General features: G+C 38.0%; 3 protein-coding genes across 5 annotated transcripts; all 3 read right to left on the reverse strand.

Moving 5' to 3' along the window:
• Window positions 1-380: 380 nt before the first annotated feature.
• Window positions 381-3,189, reverse strand: LOC126780298 (uncharacterized). 3 transcript variants are annotated; one of them, XM_050504642.1, is made up of 5 exons: window positions 3,165-3,189; window positions 2,598-2,747; window positions 2,149-2,426; window positions 1,351-1,522; window positions 381-848 (listed from the first exon to the last, which is right to left on the reverse strand). In XM_050504642.1, exons 2-5 carry the CDS (start codon window positions 2,737-2,739, stop codon window positions 532-534), a joined length of 909 nt encoding a protein of 302 aa, XP_050360599.1. In that variant the 5' UTR covers window positions 2,740-2,747; window positions 3,165-3,189; the 3' UTR covers window positions 381-531. The 3 variants fall into 3 exon arrangements, with proteins under 3 accessions (XP_050360599.1, XP_050360600.1, XP_050360601.1); XM_050504643.1 differs by lacking the exon at window positions 3,165-3,189 and having other exon boundaries at window positions 2,598-2,750; XM_050504644.1 differs by lacking the exons at window positions 2,149-2,426; window positions 3,165-3,189 and having other exon boundaries at window positions 2,598-2,750.
• Window positions 3,190-9,663: 6,474 nt separating this feature from the next.
• Window positions 9,664-10,962, reverse strand: LOC126780309 (flightin). The gene is made up of 3 exons (XM_050504658.1): window positions 10,704-10,962; window positions 10,396-10,600; window positions 9,664-10,180 (listed from the first exon to the last, which is right to left on the reverse strand). Exons 2-3 carry the CDS (start codon window positions 10,584-10,586, stop codon window positions 9,877-9,879), a joined length of 495 nt encoding a protein of 164 aa, XP_050360615.1. The 5' UTR covers window positions 10,587-10,600; window positions 10,704-10,962; the 3' UTR covers window positions 9,664-9,876.
• Window positions 10,963-18,624: 7,662 nt separating this feature from the next.
• LOC126780629 (uncharacterized) lies at window positions 18,625-20,474 on the reverse strand. The gene is made up of 4 exons (XM_050505249.1): window positions 20,124-20,474; window positions 19,472-20,039; window positions 19,144-19,407; window positions 18,625-19,094 (listed from the first exon to the last, which is right to left on the reverse strand). Exons 1-4 carry the CDS (start codon window positions 20,472-20,474, stop codon window positions 18,625-18,627), a joined length of 1,653 nt encoding a protein of 550 aa, XP_050361206.1.
• Window positions 20,475-21,915: the final 1,441 nt, after the last annotated feature.

The raw sequence follows: 21,915 nt of genomic DNA on the forward strand, positions 1-21,915 counted from the left end.
TGTTGCAATGCAAGGCTAATGGGCAAATACTTGTCTTGGTATGGCAGACATTTGTTTCAATTTGGTCTTTGAGTCTGAACCATTCCTTAGAGAGTATCTCAATACGTTGCAATAGTCATAACAAACATCGGATATTGATTATTAACTTTTTAGTTATTAGCAAATTTATTTATATATAATACTGGTTTCTATGGTAGATATTAATATGATATGTTCACAGATATCAATTTCCGTATTTGCTAAGTATAAATTGTAAATAAATTAATATTATGTGCAATGTGTCTAACTTACGAAAACTGACAGGACAGGAATTCATGATAAAGATTTAGTGATGTGAATAGTTCATTTAAAAACTACTCTCATTTAAAAAAACAACCAAACAAAAAAAAACAAAATTGCATTTAAACACAATAACGATATAAACATACTACAAGGAAGCAATAATGTAGACCACTTAAAATAAAGGCTCTTGATTTTCAATTCAAATCTATACATATATTATAACAGATTAATCGGAGTCGAAGTACTTCATTATGGTCCTTTTTTGTTTAATCTTTCAATAACTCCGTCAAACTTCTTATTAGTTATAAAAGCAGGAATTTTAACAATTTTTGTCGGGCAACAACAATCTCTAGTTAATTCTTTTGAATCTAATATAACATCGCTGAGTCTTTTTTTTCTATTTAATATTACTGTTTCATTATACGTTATTTTTCCATTATTACTTCTTCGATTTATGTTTTCATTAAAACCTTCTTTTAACTGCATCAATTCACTGTCTTTAATAATACCCTTCAGATTTTGAAAGTAAATTATATTTTTATTGATTTCGAACTCCATATTACATTCTTAAACAATAAAATTCAAGTTTACAATTTGTTATTGTTCTGGCTTCAGATATAGTCTTAACTGACTTTTGTATTCTTACAAAGTATAAGCAATAAATGAGTAGTGTGTATTACATTAAAATGATTGGATGATATAACAATACTTATAAGTTAATTTATTAACATATTATAAAGATAAAATTAAAAATCTCTAGAAAGGATTTTTAACGGCTAGTGAAATAATTGACGAAGATAGCGCAACAAGGACAAAACTTTTAACAACTGAAGCGGACAAAAGTTCCGCCTATGTCTAGCATACTTAAGTGGTGATCTCAACTGAAGTATGATGAGAATTTAAAAATTTTTTGATTCTTTCCGAAAGAATAGAACTAAATATATTTAATAGAAGTCTATTTCATATTAAACTTAATTGTAATAATCATTTATATGTTTTATTTAATGGTTAAGTATTTTTACTTATTATGTACTATTGGAGAAGAAAACAAATTTTGTTATTGATTACCTTTATTTGGTGGACATTCGCACTGAATACTTGGTGTTTTAATTGGCATCATATTATTTTCATATCTTCGAAAGAAATGCTCAATGGGTGCTTGAGGCATCGACCATGACCAATGTTCCCAGGGTAATGCCGCTTGAACTTTATAGCAACTTAATAGCATTATGAAGATTGTCTGGAATATAAATTATTATTTAAAGTAATGCATTTATTTGACAACAGTAATTGTTCAGTTTATTATCAAAATAAAAATGTGAATATTTTTCGTAGCTTTAAATAATTACACCCTTTATTTGTTTATCATTGAGTGAATATCGAAAGATTTTGTATTTTTTCTTAGAATTCTTTATTATTGGGGTTAAATTAAATTTATATATTAAAAAAGACTGTTATGCTACGGATGTGTTGAGCAAAGAAAAAAAAAGTTGAAATCCGTAAAATAAAGTTTGGCTAATTTCGACAACACATGATACTAATTTTATTATAAGATCGTCAAAGACCTAATAAGAAAATAAAAACTATATTATTAGTTTTCAAGATTTTATTTCTATGGATATCATTAGCATACAATTTAAAGATCATTATAATAATTGAGTGTGCAGCTGTACTTTATAGTTATTTTAGTCTAAGCGGCCAAGATGTTCGGAAACTTTTCTTAGAATTCCTATAAAGAACGGGTGGAGTACGACGCTTAAATATCAATTCCGTTTTGTTAAAGTAATTGTTTTGGAAATCACGAGTTGTGTAAATTTCTCTATTGAAATCTACTTTACTAACTCTATGCGAACATTTTGGCCTTACTGTTGGTTCTCTTAATATTTCATCAGATGCTGTGGTAGGAATAGGACATCTTGTGTAAGGGTGCCTTGTGGTACTTTTTCTAAACGGAGCATTATTTTCTGTTGAGAACCTTTTTTCGTCGTCTCTGGGGTAGAGAGATTTATACACCGTTTGACTTCTTTTCAATCCAACGTGAATTGGGAATATCATTATGAAATTATTAACATTTGATGGGCATTCTCCCTTACAAATTTTAAAAGGAGCAGTAAAAATTAGGTTTTCTGGTCGATCGGTTGGTTCTAGAAATAATCATTCGTCGCTTTTTATTTAGATCGCTTACTTCTAATCGTTTTAAATGTATAATTAGGAAACACTCTAAAGAAGAATATTTATGTTTTTGAATTGATTATTTTAAGTATAAGTTCCATATTATAAAATGTATAATAAATACTAATATATGCCTTACTTACTTTTGCCATCAATAATTTCTTGAATAAATTTCTCTCCGTTCGTGGCATTATTGTTTTCTTCGTCTAATATTTCTTTTAAAGGATTTGTTATTGAAATATTATGTAATAAAAATATTATTGGGCAAACCAGTAATAAAAACATGCTATAAACTGAAATGAATGTAATCCGTTCGATATTTATTGAAATAAGTATATAGCGAACTTATATTGATAGTATTAAATAAAATAATATTTATTTATTAATATTTATTTTTGTAAATTAAATTTGAAATAAAACACTGTTGTAAGACTAGTATATTTCATTTGGATAACTGAATTTGGCAATTAGCTTTTTTTAGATTATCGAATTATCTAGATGATCTAAATTAGAAAAATAAACAACAGAACACGCAGTAAAAATGTAAAATAACTCAATGGTTTTTATAGATTTTAAATTTTGAGGCCAATATATTTTTTTACTTTTTTTTTATGTAATCCATAATCAAAATAAGGTAGAAGTGAAAAACTAAAAATGATAACTATTTTATATTATTAAAAAAAAATTAAGTTAGTTCATTATTTACTTACTTTACAGTTTTTATTTTACATTTATGTCGTTCTTCGCAGAGCGACAATATATAGCTTTATAGCAATTTGTAATTTAGTATCCTATACCTACTTTGCTAATACCGAAATGTTTTTTTTTACTAAAATGTCTCTCTCGTCTTATCACTACAAATAATAACTAATCAATATATAATCATATGGGTATGTGTTCCTTGGAATAGCCAACCAAACAAGCGACCCGATGTTAATTTTTTTTTTCATAAAAAATTTTAGATTCTATCGAAAAGTGCTAGATAAAAATGTAAAAAATATTTAATTTATATTATATTGCTGTTTAAACCAACGAAACTATACTAAACTATCATGCTATAGGGGATTAAAAAATAAATAAAAATATACACATCAGACTTCTTCGTTTTAACGGCGTAAAAACTTTATTATTATAGTGACCGTATTATAATTTGCTTACTTCTGAACTGAAGAGACGATTAGTGATGCAAAATATTTTCGTATACCAATTTACAACTGTCATTGTGTATAAACTCTTTCCAATTGGCGAAAGAGTTCTTGACAATTGTTTTGCCGAGCACTAGATAAAAATAACTATCGAAGACAGTGGCCTAGAATGAGGGAATGTTGATAAATATATCTCTACATGTGACATAATTGTAACATTGTTTTTGGACCCAGCCAAATTTCTGGGAATTCTGTGTAACAAAGGACCAAGGTCGACCGAACACGTGATTGTGATTTACAGTATCATTGATATTATAATGATAGTGTTTTCTATTGGGTTTTTATATTGATGAACATTATACTGTAACACCATAACAAATAGCGTTGTGATTACCTTATCTGTATCACGGACATGTAGATCGTATTGTAATTAGTGTGAATAATAAACACGAAGAACACACCTACGTGTATCTTTTAGAACGCTAATAATTAACGTTTAATGAGGTTAATCTAAGTAAGCAGCCGCGTACTCTAGTTTTAAAATTAATAGTGCGTATTTATTTATTGAGAAGATGTTTAATCTTGATACTAAATGCATTAGACATTTTACGTCAGTGCAAATATTCACCGTTCCTTACATCGCAAATGCGCCACCAAACTCGGGTATTAAGGTGTTATGTCCCTCGTGTCTGTAGTTACACTGGTTCACTCAACCTTCAAACTGGAATACAATATTTCTTATTCTATAACTGCTAATACAGGTGCTCTCAGTTTTATATTCAGATTCATTCATGTGATGATATCAATTGGAATAAATTGCAAATGACGTAATAACTTAGTTGATCGTTCCATACTGAATGCTGTAGTAAGGTGCTATCAGTACTATATCCAGATGCATGAGATTAGATCGTGTGGAATAAATTGCAAATGACGTAACTTAGAGAGAAGAGGTATTAAATAAAAATGTTTTTTAAAACATATTTTCGTTTTATTTTATTTATACTTATAATGTTTATGTGTGAAGATGACTACTTCCCATCAGACCACCTGTTCATCTTTATATAAATGAAAATTATAAAAAAATAATAAATGCTTACTATAAATATTTAAGCCAAGTATTTATAACATATATTTAAATTAAGCTATTTCATCGAAAATGTACAAACATTTTTTCAATATCACTGAACACACATTGGATTCCAACCGAAGGGTTGTTGATCCTCTCTCGATGTAACAATCGACGTTCAACTTATTTCATCGTGATATTATGATGTTAATTACAACAAGTAATACGCGTTTCATATTTTATCTTTAATATTCCTCTATTAGCTTCACTTGTATGTAAGTAACAAAGCCAGTCTATATAGGTAATAATTACAATTTACTAAGCACCTTCTAATTATCGTATCGATCTAAACCTTGGTTGTATATGACGTTATTTAGATGATAATACACTTGACGATAAAGCTTTGAGGTGGATAATGAAAGTCTTCAGAGGTTTCCATTGTTACTAAGCCCGAAATTAGTTTCATTGTTTTTTGAAAAATTCCATCGGTTACACTAATTAAGACGTAATAGTTTTTTTTTTATAGAATAGGAAGGTGGACGAGCATATGGGCCACCTGATGGTAAGTGGTCACCAAACGTCCTTAGACATTGGCATTCTAAGAAATGTCAACCATCGCTTATAGCCAATGCGCCACCAACCTTGGGAACAAAGATTTTATGTCCCTTGTGCCTGTAATTACACTGGCTCACTCACCCTTCAAACCGGAACACAACAATATCAAGTATTGCTGTTTTGCGGTAGAATATCTGATGAGTGGGTGGTACCTACCCAGACGAACTTGCACAAAGCCCTACCACCAGTAGTGCATTTTATAGTGCATATTGTCTTAATGCAACGATGATAAGAGATCTACTTCAGTTTTAGTCTAGAACAGAGGAATTGTGAATAACTGAAATAGGTATTAACATGTCATATCAAGCAACAATGCATTGCTTCATATGACATGTTTATACTTATTTCAGTTCTGTGTATAATAAAATTCGGTCACCTTCGGCCAAAAACGCACCTCTGATCAAACTTTCGGCTTTGGAGATGGGTTGAAGTATTGGCTGAAATCGAAGGTTTCTAGTAAGTCCCAAATTTGAATGAACTGTTACGATTACGTGCGAATTTATTGAAGAGGTGATACGCGTAGGACGGAGATCCCACTGAGTTGAGCCGGGGGCTGTCATTACCAGTTGTAAATGAAAACAAAATAAGTTCGTACGTGCAATTTCTTATGGAATCAATGTTGCTTTAATTAAGAAATTCTTGAGAAGGCTAAGTATTTAGTAAGAAGTTCACTTAATGTGGTCCAATGAAATAATGATTGTATCTTATTGTTGGTAAATCACTGACTTTATTTATTTTAATTATTATTCTTATTTTTAATTTGCTTTTTTTACTACAAAAATATTTATTTAATTGACCAAAGTTTGAAAAAGATTTGAATGAGTTTATTTGCTAATTTAGTTTCACAATATTGGACCCAATTTATTGTTATTGTTTTCGAAGTGTTGTGACTCCTAGAAAACGACAAAATTTACGGACTGTTTGCTGACTGAGTTTGAGCTGGAAATACAGACTAAGAACCCAAATATTGGAAATGTGTTTTTGAATTCACTCTAATCGCATCAATATTTATTATAATTTTTTCCATTAATAATTTTTAAACATAGAACTTTTACCGAAGGCTGGCGTTGGAATCCATTCTTTACTTATTCATATAGTATACCTTTGGACTATCGATGATCTGGATGTCTGCCTCATCAGTTTTTTTTTGTAACAGCCTGTGAATGTTCCACTGCTGGGCTAAGGCCTCCTTTCTCTTTTTGAGGAGAAAGTTTGGAGCTTATTCCACCATGCTGCTCCAGTGCGGGTTGGTGGAATATACACGTGGCAGAATTTCAGTGAAATTAGATTTCCTCACGATGTTTTCTTTCACCGTAAAGCACGAGATGAATTATAATTAAAAATTAAGCACAAGAAAATTCAGTGGTGCTTGCCCGGGTTTGAACCCACGATCATCGGTTAAGATTCACGCGTTCTTACCACTGGGCCATCTCGGCTTACTGTCATCAGTTTACATCGTTCATATTAGTTATGTAACGTCTCTCCAAGATATCATCACATGAGGAAATTATATAGCACAGCTATTTTTTATTATCATTGAAGCGCTGTTAACTGACAACGCAAAGGCAACCTTTGCGTTGTCAGTTAACATACTGGCAGATCATTATTCTGTGCTTTTCAAAATGTCAATGTCAATTCAGGTCTGCCAGGTGAGTACAACATATATATTCTAATCATAAAATAACTTAAAAGTAATAAATAAATACTCTAGTTTTTTTTACAAATTCAAAGCGCTGTCAACTGAAAATACAGTGCTTCAATGGTGGCAGACGCGGTGCTTAATGTTTCATACTAACATCACTATTAATGTTAATGTATGGAATTTTTACATGAAATTTGTAAAAAATTTTCACTATATATATATATATATATATATATATAGTGAAAATTTTCTTTATATGTTTAAACGTTTTATATAGATCCGAGCAAAGCTGGGACAGGTAGCTAGAATACAAATGATTGGCTTTTTAATTCAAGGTGTTTCGGGAAGTTATATTAATAAAATGAAACGTATTAATTATTGGCTCAATTTTAAAGATTGTATAATTCTGGCTGAAGTTACTAGGAAATAGAAACAAATGAATTGTTTTTTGATACGCGACATCGCATTATTGACACCCATACAACGAGATGGCACGCTCGCCGTAATTTATCAATATTTATCGATGTCGCTTCTTTGTGGCGAGGTCAGTCCTGTTGCTATAATAGCCATATAAGTGAATTATGTAACAACTTTAAATTATAATATATAAATTATCTTACTAATTTAAAAACATTTTACATTTCCACAATTTTTTTTCTTTTTCTTTGGAATGTCAAATTACCTACGTCAGATGGAGAAAAGTCGTTTTATTATAATTTCTAATAATACCTAAATGATTTAACAGATTCCAGATAAAAGATAAGTTAGTTATATGTTTTATTAAAAATACATTGTAATGTTTTCGAAACCTTTATAGGTACCAATATAGTGTAATTAAATCTTAGTTTATAGTTTTGTGTGAATACAAATAATACACTACGACTTCTCATAATTTTCCGCTACTAATAAGGCAGCGAGTTAAAATGTAAAAAAAATATGCTTAATACGTAACTAATATTTTATTATGTAAAAGATTGAGTAAGAACATTTGGAAACTACATTAGACTATCACATCACCGATATTACATAGAAATCTTCAAGAAAAGAGTGTACTCATTTGTTGAAAGCCGGCAACGCATCTGCAAGCTCTCGGGAGTTGCAAGGATCCATGGGCGGTGGTAGTCACTTTCCATCAGGTGACTCTATTGCTCGTTTGCCTCTTACGTAAAAAAAAAACACATTAAACGTGAAATATTAATAAATAAAAATGGACGTTTGTTTGTTTGTCCTCTACGCGTTTCTAAACTGTTTATCCGGTTGTGATGAAACTTTGGTAAGGTGTGTGTTGCCGTTTGCACCAGCGAAGACCCAGGCACAAAAAAATATCAAGAATTTTTCTATGTAGACCCTTATTTTAAACGTGCGTAACCATGGACTCGTGGTGAGCTATCGGTGCTTAAAATAACTTTAAAGTACTTTGTGTTAAAAAGGTTCAATTTATTACTTTTAATTTAATGTGGCATTTTAGCTTCAAAAAAATATTAATATAGTTGAACGTATTTTTGTAAATCACCTAATTTGTAATTTTCTTAACATCCTTTTATGCTAGGGCTTTTTCAACTTTTGTTTCCTTTTAAAGACCTTTGTCTTCTTTTCTTTGAGAAAAAAAAGAAAAGTTTGTAGCTTATTTCATCACGCTGCTGTACTGTCGGTTGGTGGATAAACGTGTAGCATCATTTCATTCGACGCTAGCCAGTTTTTTTTCGATGATTTTATTAAGATCATGAAAAACGATGCTTGCCTAGATTCTACGTGAATATTAAATGTGTTCTAGTATCTTAACACAAAACTAACTATTATTTACATTATTTGTATCTTTATTCGTTTAGGCATTTAGTTGACTAATAGCAAGCTTCTATTTCCGTGCAATTGCTAACACCTATCGTCTAAGCTCTCTTGGTCATTGTAACATTTAATTATGTTCAATTTGGCCGATTGCCGTCTCTACCTGCTAGGTAGCCTAACCGTTTGGCGTACCTCCAAGCGATTACATTCACTGAACTGTCAAAGATAAGTTATTTTAGATATCGCGACATTGAAACTTTTTGGTCGTTGAGATGTCACACCAGCGTAAGAACAGATGATTTAAATCAAGTAAAATTACTTTTGTTTGGTTTAGAAGATGATTAAAACTTCGCTGTGAGCATATTACTTTTTATTTATTTAATGAAAACGCCATAAAGAAAAACAGTTTACCTAATGTTCTATTTATGATTAGTTGTGACCATTGAATAATTGTATTTCTATATTGAGCAAGTAAGGTAGCAGATAATTTGGGGCAGTATAAAATTGGCATCAATTCGTTAACAATTATGGCGAAATAGTAATAGCCAATTTAAATGTTGCAAGGATACCCGATATTCATACTGAATATATTAATAGGCTATTCAATGCAAATTGTAAATTTTGTAAAGGGATACAATTTAAGTATTACTATTGATAATAGAGAGAAGATTAATTGAATAAAATTTAAACAATACCACTAACGTTTACCTGAGCAGATTAAATATATAATGTGTTTGAATAAAACATTTGAAATTTTAATATCTTTGTATATTTCCAATTCATTCGTATTTGATGCAACTGACATCGCTTGGCAATTATTTTCTATAGTTAAATCGCTTTGCATTGTAAAATAATATAGTTATAAGAAATTATTTTAAATTTATTATAATAGTTGAAGGTTAATAAAGAGCCGTGTCAGTTTCGACGCAAGCAAGGTTAAAATGAAAAAAAATTGATAAATCTTAGAATTTATTCGTAGCTCAAGATAAGTTGACATCGACAAAGGAATGCGGATAGCTCTGAATCACATTATCGTGTCTGTTGTGCAGCTAAAGTGAGTAGCGTGGGTTGAATCACGACAACGAAATCCTGTAAAATTGATATAAAGTTCACGATCGGAGATCGGAGCTAAGTCCGCACAGCAACGTCAAGCGAGTGTTAGAGCGAAGCTATAGGTACACGGTATTAAATCCTAGTTTGGAATACTTCCTCGAGATAAGAGACTTTGTATGGGCACGTTGGAACTTGGCACCCACTGAGATGTGACGCAGTAGAGTCGTATCCTTGCTATATTTCTTGCTGCTATAGCTGTAGCCTTTTGAGAGGTAAGTTCTCAAAGCTCGTTCGCCCCATGTCTGTGGGGTCGGTCTCTCGACCGGTATTCCGTGATTGCGTTTGTCCATATAGTTGATTAGATCGTCATAATAGTTCCTTTGGTAATCGTAAATATAGTTGTACTGGGAGAATCTTGGCCTGCAAATAATAAATAATATATAAACAAATTTGAAGAGGCAAGTATAGGCATGATGAATATTTTTATGTTTTATATTTTTTAATTTATTGTAAACAATTTGCCTATGGATGTAATTATTTAGTTTGTTATTAGCATAAGAGCATGTAAAACTTAATACTTCTTTCATATTTCATTGTTCAAGCGTTATTATTAATAGGAAATTCGAGAGTCATACCTAACCCAATGTTTGCAAACAAGTCGCTTGGGATCAGTGCCTTGCGTAATATTCTCTGGTGGTGGAGGTTCAGCCTCCTCAGCTTTAGGTTGTTCTGGTGCAGCTCCTTCCGCGCCTTCAGCTGCTGGTGCAGCAGGAGCAGCCTCTGCGGGTTTCGCAGCTGCGTCTTCTTCTACCACATCATCCCACATCTTGCTAAGGTTATCTGAGATCGAAATACACCACCAATTATTATATGTGATTACACTACCACTAAGTCATTAAATCAAAACATTCACTATACATTCGTTAATCACTGTAGCACAAACCTAATCGAGATTGAAGAACGTGTGAAGAGGTTGGATGATCGTAAACGACTGCAGGCGTTCCCTGGTGGCACGGCAGCCACCCGATTTATCTCCCTTTGACCCCACCTGCCTGTCGTAAGCGCTAGTAGAAGTGGTTGCCAATGATTTTCTGTCAATACATTGACCGTGCACCGCGAAGTTGTCATAGCTAATTACCTAGCCAATTTGTGCTTTTCACTTTGATGTATACGAGCACAATGCGTTATTAGTAAAATGTTTGCCAATTGACATAAGCTTTTAATATTAATCTAAATTATATACAGATAACTAGCAATTTAGTTAGTTTATTAGTATATTTTATTAATATTATATTTGTTTCTAATATTGATATATATTAATTCTTTTCTATCACGCTATTTTATATGAATTATTAAGCGGTAATAATGAAATTTATTTGAGATATAATTAAAAGATATGCAGATAGAAATATGTATTGACATTTGATGGACTCTTTAAACAGCCGAGTTAAATCTGTTGTGATAAATTTATCACAGTCGTTATGTGAAAATCAAAATATTTATTCATAATCGATGTTACCTGTTTATATAATTAGTTATTTTTTAATAATGTATGGTAAAAGCTGAGTAACATGTTTTAATTTGTCCTGGTTATTGACATTGATTCAGTGCCAACATCGATAGACGACAAGGTATGTACTCTTGAAAACTTTTAACGGTAAAGCAAAATTTCTTAAACTTAATTATCTAAACTAATTGTATTGCTCGTAGTAGACAATATTTTTATTTCATTAATTGAAATTAAATACTAACTTGTATTCATTAATTAAGAAAATTGAAATTAAAGTACATTAAATGTTTCATGCGGATCATGCTGTAAGCACTAGGATGTTTTTTTTAAATTTATTTTAGCATCGCAACACAAAAATAACTTAACAAAAAGAAATATTAGGAGGAACATATGTGTTTGAGTTTTCCATGTTGTTATCTCGGTTATGTTCTTAAAGATGAGATAATATAAATAGTTCGCTGTCGTAATTCTTCTAATGTTGTAAATTTTTTTTACACCTTTTCCTTAAGATATATAATATAAAAAATCAGGCGTCTTTAAGTCAGACGAACCTGGTGGCCACAAAATAGGTCCCAAAGGGAGCAAACTATTCGAGGTCACCTCTAACTGACCTGTAAGAGCCTCTGTCCTATTTATATTGATTAGATAAGTATTCGTGTGTTAATTTGTATTTTATGTAACTTTTATGAATACATTATATTGTGAAAGTTATGCTTCTACTAAACCGACCAGTCATTTAATATAAATAATCCAATGATTTCTTCTAGCTCGTGATAGCATTGTCCAATAACGTGAACATGGGAAGCTAATTTTGTACTTTTTAAACGGTTTTATTTTAAAATGACACATTTCCCAGCCTAGTGCGTAAAAATTGCGTTGTTGACCCACCGAGTTATCCCGTAGTTACCCGCCTTTATGTTACGTAGTAACACTATCAATGATCTAATAGAAAGCGATGATTCATTATGTCTGGACCGTTAATTAAACAGGGATTGGTGTATTATCTATTTATTAACATATTATCAATTAATGAAGCAATGTTCGTCGAATGCCAAATGTTTTGAAATATGCCTTGCGATGACTGGATATGATAACTATTTGCAATGATAACGAAATAAACGTTATCAATCTACATCATAACATAATACTATATTGTTAATAGCTGTTGACTGCGGATTTTTTCGCTTGCCATATTAAATATATGTCACTATAAGAAGTAATATAATTAAGTCCATCTTGATATACCTAAACGCCGCGTGCAATCCGCGCGCTATAAATACATATACTAAAAGCTGGACAAGCAAAATAAATCCATTTCATCATGCGCGTCTGTGTATTTGTGGGCTTCTGCCAATCAAAATTTGTTATTAATGACTGAAATATTAAAATATAGTAACAGAGGTGATTATGTATTTTATCGATATGTTTAATTATAATTGGTCGCGGTTAACATAATCATATTAACTTTGTTTCGTATTGTCTTTTTGTTTGCAAATGCTGTAAAAACACTCAAAACACACAATAGAATTTCTTAGTATGACTCAAAGTCAACATCGAGGCCGTAAATTATTGAGTTTCCTCAGCCCTGCATCAATCACGGTAAACAAAATATGAATCTGATGTCGATTTGACACCTGGTATTTTAGTTCATTTCCTATAGCACTATCAATACGATCTTTGTCCTGCAGAAGAGGGTATCCGCGCGTTCGTAAAAACTTATAGTTTTTTTTTATTGTATATTGAACGAGGAAAATTATTAAAGTAGTTCTGTAAGTCATCAATCTTAGGAAATATATGTTCTCTGTGCTGGTAGTTACACTGGCTCACTCACCTTTCAAACTGGAACACAATAATGCCATTTTGCGGTAGAATGTGTAATGAGACCCAGACGGTCTTTCACAAAGCCTTACCACCAAGTAGTAATATGATATATAAAATTAATGATGGTCTTGAGGATGAGTATTTGCAAATACTTTCGAAGATACTTTCGCAAAAAGTCGTACTGTTACGTACTTTTTGCAATATTTATAATTAAGGTATAACTGATATTTTTACCAAAATTTAAAATTGGTTATCATAGTAGGTGAAAGCTAGGGTCTGTATATAAGAAGGAGTATACGATTTTCCAAGATATTAAAATATATTGAACATAATGGTAGTCTTTGATCGATTCAATGCGTTCGCATATCATTTATCCAATTAAGTTGACACTTGTTGTACAGTTGTTGTTGGTACATGCAATACATCAATATATTATGATCAATACATACCAACGTACAATATATTGCGTGCAAGGGCTTGCACTCAATCGTCGAATTTGGTAGATCGATCACTTTGTGTAGTTTTGTCATCAGTCATTACTTTATAGACTATAAAAATAAGCAAGCCTACAAAATCTGGCTTAAGGTTCTCGTTTGGTTTCTTGAGTTGGATACTTGCTTCTCAGGTCTTAGGTATTTATTTTTCACACGACGGTAGATTTGTCAATTATTAGGCAAGTCGTCGTATCCTACGAATACTATCGTAACGATCACACTCGATACTCGTCCTCTTTTCTTGTATAATATTATAATCTAATTAGTATTCACGTTTATTTTTTTATTTTATAGTAAGGCGACTAATAAGCCTCTTGATGGTTAATGGTCACCACCGCCCGTAGATATTCTCGATGCAAGAAACATTAACCATTCCTTACATCGCCAATGCACCACCAACCTTAGGAACTAAGATATAGCCCTACCACCATGTATAGTCATACAACATCCACTCAGTTAAAAAAAAAAAACATTAACATCCCTAACTGATTCTCTGAAAATTAGGGATCTCAAAAAGCCATATATTCTAGTACAAAGATATTTACGAAGAAAAACGTTACTATAATATTTGCACGATACTTTGTCGTAAGAAGGGAGGAGGAGGACTTCGAGGAGGCGTACACAAATGATACATTACAACTCGGCGAACCGCGACGCAGGAACTAAGTAAATTAAAATATTTCATAGTTCAATTACCATAGAGTTTTTAGGTTAACAAGTTTTAATTAATTAAGATTCCTATACTTTAGTAAAATAACACATCTTTCTCATACTAAACCAGTCGAATTAAAAAATCAATCTTTTTTAGTTAAAAAATAATGCTTATTTATCTGTAGCTTGAAAATTGGCACAATACTATTTGTTGTGAAATTATAAAAGGTATTTAAATGATATTTAAATGAAAATAATAGCCTTAGTTACAAATACGTATGTTACCAGTTTTTTGTTATACCCAAATAATTGTTCTGTTATTTTATTATTTCAAGCTATTTTTATGCTTTTGTTGATTTGCATTTCGCTTTTTTAGAAAAGAGATTTATTTCTACTTTGTAGTAGAGAAATTAAAAGCAGGAATTATAACCGTTTATTTTTTATATTATTGTAAACAAACATATTTTTAATTTTACTTCTAAAAACTATAAAAAGGATTTGTTTCAGCTTAAAATAATTTAATACAAATTAAGGGTAATGTTGACCAAAATCATTGTCCATGACAACTTAAAATTTCCCTGCCTAAAATAATAAATAAACATGGACAAACATTCATTCAAATGGAAATATCAGCACAATATAAAATATTGTAAAGGAGATTGCGACCTCAACATTACCGAAGATTAATAAATATATAAAAAAATAAATGTTGCTAAAATAAAAACTTCAGAGACAAAATGCATCAACATCATCAGCAACAACATTAAATTAGTCTAAGCCAAACTATATGATACCAATACACATTAATAGAATCGTTTGCAGTTCATTTTTTAAGGTATAGTTAGGCGGACGAGCATATCTGATGGTAAGTGATCACCAACGCTCATTGACATTGACTTTGTAAGAAATGTTAACCATCGTTTACATCGCCAAAGCGAGACCAACCTTGGGATCTAAGATGTTATGTCTCTTGTACACCGGCTCACTCACCCTTCAGACTGGAACACAATAATATAAAGTACTGCTGTTTTGCGGTAGAATATCTGATCTGTTGGTACCTACCTACCCAGACGAGCTTGCATCGCCGGCACTGAAGGCGCCGGAATACCCACTAAAAAACCAGCGGTACCCACTCCGTCTTGTCGAAGGGGCGTCACGGGATCGCTTGCGCATCCTACCGTGACGCACTGACGGTTGGCCCGATCAAGCGGCCTCCATTCTTAGGGGGTTCTCGTGGTACTGAGTACCCCCCTAACCCCAGCGGCGCTTACGGTGGGGGAAGAAGGTGAGCATAGCGTCGGCGCCTCCTCCCGGGTCTTCTTCGGCGGAGCGAATCAGCGGCGGCTGACCTCGCCTCTCGCTCTCGCTCCGCGACCTCCTTCTGCAACATAACACACTCGCAAAAGAGACCATCTCCATCCAACACCTCTCGCTGCCAAGCATAGCATTAATCATGCTCGGCAGCGAGATGTCTCCGCCAACTATTGCCGCTAGGGTATGCCTCTGGGGCCCCCACGCAGCACACTCCGTCAAAGTGTGATGTGCCGTGTCCAGTGGCGCACCACACTCATGGCAGGAGGGTGATATCTCCCGCCTCGCTATCCCGTGCAGGTATTTACCGAAGCAGCCGTGCCCAGTAAGCACCTGCGTCAGTCTAAACGTAAGTGTGCCGCTCCTTCTTGTTACCCAGCGATTCAAGTGGGGGCGGATCGCCTCCACTGTCGCCAGGCCTGCTGATGGGGATCTCAGATCCTCCTCCCATCTGCGAATGAGAGCTTGTTGGGCTACAGACCTGATTCGCCCCACCTCCGCTGATGCTAGACGGTCGCCATTCGCCCTGGCTTCCACCCGAAATCGATGCACTTCCGCGAGTACCTCGGCTTGGAGTTTCCAGGGCGGATCACTCGCAAGAAGTGTCGCCGCCGTCCACGACACCGTACGGTAGCCTCGTACCGCTCTCACCGCTATAACTCTCTGCGGTCTCCTCAAAAGAGCTCTATTACGAGCGGTGAGAGCGTCTACCCATATGGGTGCACCATATAGCGCCATGGAGCGCAGTACACCGGCGTATAATCGCCGGCATGGTGATTCCGGCCCTCCCACATTAATGAGTTTCGGGCTCAATTGGACAAAGTGTTGCCTGAAGCTCCATCTTCCGTCCAGGATCAGACCCAGATACCTCATCTGGGCCTTCACCTTTATCACTGTCCCTTGGACTGTGATACACGCTCCACGAGGGGGACCCCGACGTGGACCGTGGAATAAGAGGGCCTCCGTTTTAGAGATGGAGACCTTTAAGCCCAACATTTCTATCCGGTCCATCGTGAGCGACGTTCCAACTTCGGCCAGGATGGCCGCCTCTTCGAAATTTCGCCCCGTCGCCGTGAGTAGAGTGTCGTCCGCGTAGCACAACAGCCCCATCCCGGGAAGGACAGGTGCCCGCAGGAGCCAGTCAGAGCCGACGTTCCACAGGATTGGGCCAAGAACGGACCCCTGTGGAACGCCACAGCCTACCTGACGTCGAACAATTCGCCCATCACTCCCCTCCCAGAGGACCATCCGATCCTGGAGGTATGCCCCAAGAAGCCTCCTAAGATAGGACGGCACCCCATGAAATTGAAGCGCCTCTTTTATTGTCTCGAAAGGAAGACTGTTGAAGGCGTTCGCCACGTCCAGCGATACTGCCAGGACCACGTCTCCTCGGGCCACCGCCTCCATGGTCCGAGTCTTTAGGGCGTTCAGGGCGTCGATGGTTGATCGACCCGCCCTGAACCCGTATTGAGCCTCTGAGAGACCCGGTCCCACTTCCTCGAGATGCTGAACAAGACGGGCAGCGAGAATTTTCTCGAAGAGTTTGCCCATCTCATTCAGCAGTACAATTGGCCTGTATGCCGAAGGAGATTTTAGAGGACGCCCCACCTTCAGCAACATGACCAGCTTGCCCTCTTTCCATGGCTTTGGGAATTGCCCGCTGGAAAGACACTTGTCAAATAGTTCCCGAAGCCTGCCACCTAGGTGTTCCAGAGCGTCTCGCAGAACACGTCCTGGCACCCCATCCGGACCCGGCGCAGTGGTTCTGACCCTCAGACGATCAAGGGCCATCTCCATCTCTCGCTCCGTGATTTGTGGTGGAGCCACAATTTCTTCTTCGACCACGGAGCGAGGAGCCATTCGCGGAGGGACATGCTCACCCGGAAGGGGGAAAAGCTCCCCAACCAGGCGCAGGAGAGGCTCCGGCGGCATCGTTTCCGTCACGGGAGCGCCGTGGGTGCTAACTTTTCTTCGCACTCCTTGGTACGGGCGCCCCCATGGATCCCTATTCAGGTCAGCCAACATCTCCTCCCTCGCTCGTTCCTTGGCCCGACAAATTACCTGTTGCAACTCCTTTTTCAGTTGGCGGTAAGCGGCCACCAACTGTCCCTCTAATTCCGTGTCGCAGCCGTTTCGTCTGTGACAGTGGATGTAGGCCCTCCGCGCCCGGTTGCACGTCACACGAAGTTTAGCAATTTCGGGCGACCACCAGTACACCTGACGGCGTGGTGTTCTACGTCGGGCCCTCGGCATGGCCGCATCGCACACCTCCTTAAGAGTGTTGCGCATGCAGCTGGCCAGCTCTTCTACATTGGTGTTCTCCCACCTTCCCGCGGAACCCCATCGCTGCACGATGGCGGCATCCTTGATCAGCTCGCGATCTAGCTGGCCAAGAGACCACCTTGGGAGCGTGGTTGGCACCCTCGGAGGTTCTATTGGCCTGTGGGAGGCAGAAATCTCAAATCGGATGTATCTGTGGTCCGCCAGAGTCTCCACCTCTTCTTCCACCCTCCAATTCCTCACTCTGCGTGCAGCGACAGGAGTGGCGAATGATAGGTCCACCACGGAACCTCCGTTATGTCTCACATAGGTTTGAACCTTCCCTGTGTTGAGTAGGGACAGGCAAGAAAGTAAAGTCCACACCTGGACGGCCCTTCCTCGCGGATTCGTGGCTGGATTTCCCCAGGCGCCTGACTTGGCATTAAAGTCACCGAGGAACATAGTCGGTCTTGGTGACTGTCTGGTTACCGCGGCCCTGACAGAGTCGAGAAAAATATCGAACTCTGCCAGGCTGCGGTTGGGAGAGAAGTACGTACCTACAACTGAATACTCACCCCATTCCGGCACTACGTATCCCGAGCCCCTCTCAATGAGTGAGAGGGGGGGACCCGTTCCGCTACGAGTGACGACCGCCACGGTGTCGTCTAGGTCTCCTACCCAGTGAGGTAGGGGAGGGACGTAATAGGGCTCGCAGTCCACAGCCAGATCGATCCCCCACTCTGCCATGGACTGCAGTAGCAGGTCCTGAGCCCCAGCACAGTACTTGATATTCGTCTGAAGGAATCTGTATACTTCTCTCATGTCGACATAGCAGTTTCCTCCTCGGCCTGGCGCCGTCCAACGTTTTTGTGCTGGCTGCCTAAGACCACCTTACCCTTTGTGATGGGTGGATTGCACTCCCTAGTGCCCATCGCGTGCCCGGAGGGCTTACCGGCGTCTGCACAAACAGCGCAGCGCAGCTTTTCGTTGCAATCCGCTGATTTGTGGCCATCGAGGCCACACCGGAAGCAAAGGCCCCCTCGTTCAGCCTTGGATGGGCAGACTGTATTTGTATGGCCAAGGCCCATACACTTGAAGCAGCGCAGAGGGCGCTGCTCTAGTACGCAAACTCTGGTCGAGCTCCACCCAACCAGGAGACGACCGGCGTTGGACACCTTTCTTGCCGCAGCTATCGGACATGTCACGATGGCCATACCCATATATCCAGGTCCACGTGACACATCTCCACATCTTACCATTTCAGTAGGGCAATTCCCTGCTCGAGCAACTGCAGCGATAATTTTTTCCTTTGTGATGGAGTCGTCTAGCCCCGTCACCTATATCCACCCTTTTTATGGGGTGGACGACGCTGACCACTCCATCCAGCACCGTGCGGAGCTGGTCAGCCAGATTATCGGCCTGGTCTGACTGCGCCCTCGGCAGCTCCAGCACTTTGGCCCCTGTAGCTGATCGTCGGACTTTGAGTCCGCCAGTAATCCCGAGGTCCTGCAATTTCACGCCCTGCTCGGCGCGCTCTAAAACTTGGGCATACGTAACGCCTTTGTGCTCCACTTCTGGCTGCAGCGTTACCACCACTGCAGCTGTGCGAGGGGCAGCCAATTTGAGCTTGGCCGTCTCTGGTGCCTTAGAAATCGTGGACTCCACCGTGTTTGTGGTTCCAGCTGAAGGGGAAGTATTTTCCCCTTCTTCCCCTTTTTGACCTTTTTGGCTGGATCGTCTCCGGCGTGATTGCGGCGTTTGAAGAGCCAGCGGTCGGTGTCAGCGGAGCTACTGGAGGTGCCCGCTTAGGTGCAGGTGCTGGCTTCGGCGGTAGAGCCCGGCTGGCCGCCTGCGCGTATGTCGGCGCATTCTGTAGCATCGACTCCCGCTTTTTATCAGCAGCTAACGGAGGGCGTTGAACCTTCGCAGGCAGGAGGCGCTCTTCTAATCCCGCCATGTGTGCATTAAACATAACGCCGACTGACGACATTATGTTCGCCTTGAAAGCCTCCATCGTTTGACTATCCCACGCAGACCTGTTGGAAGCCTCATTTGCCACTGCCACCGTAGTCCGTCTCTCAGCGAACTCCCGGCGGTGAGCCTTTATTTCGGCCTTGAGACCGTCCACTTCCTTACGCAAGCGGCTGTTATCGGCACGGAGTTTTCGTGTCTCTTCCACTTCCGTGCGAGACGCTAGGGCGTCAATTATTCCTTGCAGGGCAGCTACTGACTCCTGCAGTTTTTTAGAAACTCCTTTTAGTTTGGAGGATTTTTGCGCCACGTCCAAAATGAGGGCTGCATTGCGGCCAGCCTATGCGCGAAGTTCCTCCGTGTTCATCTTCGCAGGATCCTCCCTAGCTTCTGATGCGGACTCTTCGGAGTTCAGTATCGCCTGTGAAACGTTCTTTTTGAACGCCCTACTCCTCAAGGAACGCTCAAATGCCTCCTCCTTGGCCTCGGCGACCTTCTCCTTGAGCTCGGCTTTAGCCCGAGCGAGGCCACTACCGCGCCCCCTCGACGCTAATTTACTTCGACTATCGAGCTTACTTTTGGCAGCCATTGTCGTTTCCGTCTCCGTATCGGAGTCGGAGTCAAAAGTGGCGAGCCCATCATAAGGCCTTTTTCGGCCAATCAAGGTGTCGGACGGCAACTCAGTGTCGACGTCCATCGCCAAAAACAAATAGTGTTAAACGAATAACAATAACACTATAACAATTAAAAAAAAAAAACAGGGTCTACAAAGACCTAGTCCGAAACAATAAATCCACTCATTAGGCAAAACAATAGTCCATGTACAAAGCAGAATGAATTGATCAATACCTAAATTTCGTTGAAAAAATTCAAAATAGCGGGGATTATAGCCAAGAAGACTTTCTTGAAAGGACAGTTTTACGTTTTGTTCGTCCAAAGGATGCTGTTCGATATGGAAGACCTTCCAATGGCGTATACAAAGAACTCCTTGCTTAATTAACCTCAAAAAAGATTGGGCTGCATTGCGGCCAGCCTATGCGCGAAGTTCCTCCGTGTTCATCTTCGCAGGATCCTCCCTAGCTTCTGATGCGGACTCTTCGGAGTTCAGTATCGCCTGTGAAACGTTCTTTTTGAACGCCCTACTCCTCAAGGAACGCTCAAATGCCTCCTCCTTGGCCTCGGCGACCTTCTCCTTGAGCTCGGCTTTAGCCCGAGCGAGGCCACTACCGCGCCCCCTCGACGCTAATTTACTTCGACTATCGAGCTTACTTTTGGCAGCCATTGTCGTTTCCGTCTCCGTATCGGAGTCGGAGTCAAAAGTGGCGAGCCCATCATAAGGCCTTTTTCGGCCAATCAAGGTGTCGGACGGCAACTCAGTGTCGACGTCCATCGCCAAAAACAAATAGTGTTAAACGAATAACAATAACACTATAACAATTAAAAAAAAAAAACAGGGTCTACAAAGACCTAGTCCGAAACAATAAATCCACTCATTAGGCAAAACAATAGTCCATGTACAAAGCAGAATGAATTGATCAATACCTAAATTTCGTTGAAAAAATTCAAAATAGCGGGGATTATAGCCAAGAAGACTTTCTTGAAAGGACAGTTTTACGTTTTGTTCGTCCAAAGGATGCTGTTCGATATGGAAGACCTTCCAATGGCGTATACAAAGAACTCCTTGCTTAATTAACCTCAAAAAAGATTGAAAGGTTTAATTCAACTCTAGTGATTTGGGATGAGTTTCGTAAATATTTGTATTTGATATACTTTTCTTAATATCATACGATAATATTTAAATAAGCTTTGTTATGTAATTATTTATTGAAGGAAGGCAGATGGGCACAGAGGTCACCTGATGCTAAGTGGTCCGCATTGCCCATTGACATCAATATTGAGAGTGAATATTGTTTACTAGTGTTCCAACTGAAATTCAAAAATGTTATGCTGTTTATTAGTTTATACTTGGCTTTGTGCAAACTCGTCTGGATGGGTACAATCCACTCACTATATTCTACCGCCAAACAGCAATACTTAGTATTGTTGTGCCAATGTATAATAGCGGTGGGGACCTCTTACTATCAGATACATTTGCATATGTCTACACACTTTCAATCAAAAATAATACAAAAAAAAAA

This window comes from Nymphalis io, chromosome Z, assembly GCF_905147045.1.
Source record: "Nymphalis io chromosome Z, ilAglIoxx1.1, whole genome shotgun sequence".
NCBI classification, from domain to species: domain Eukaryota; kingdom Metazoa; phylum Arthropoda; class Insecta; order Lepidoptera; family Nymphalidae; genus Nymphalis; species Nymphalis io.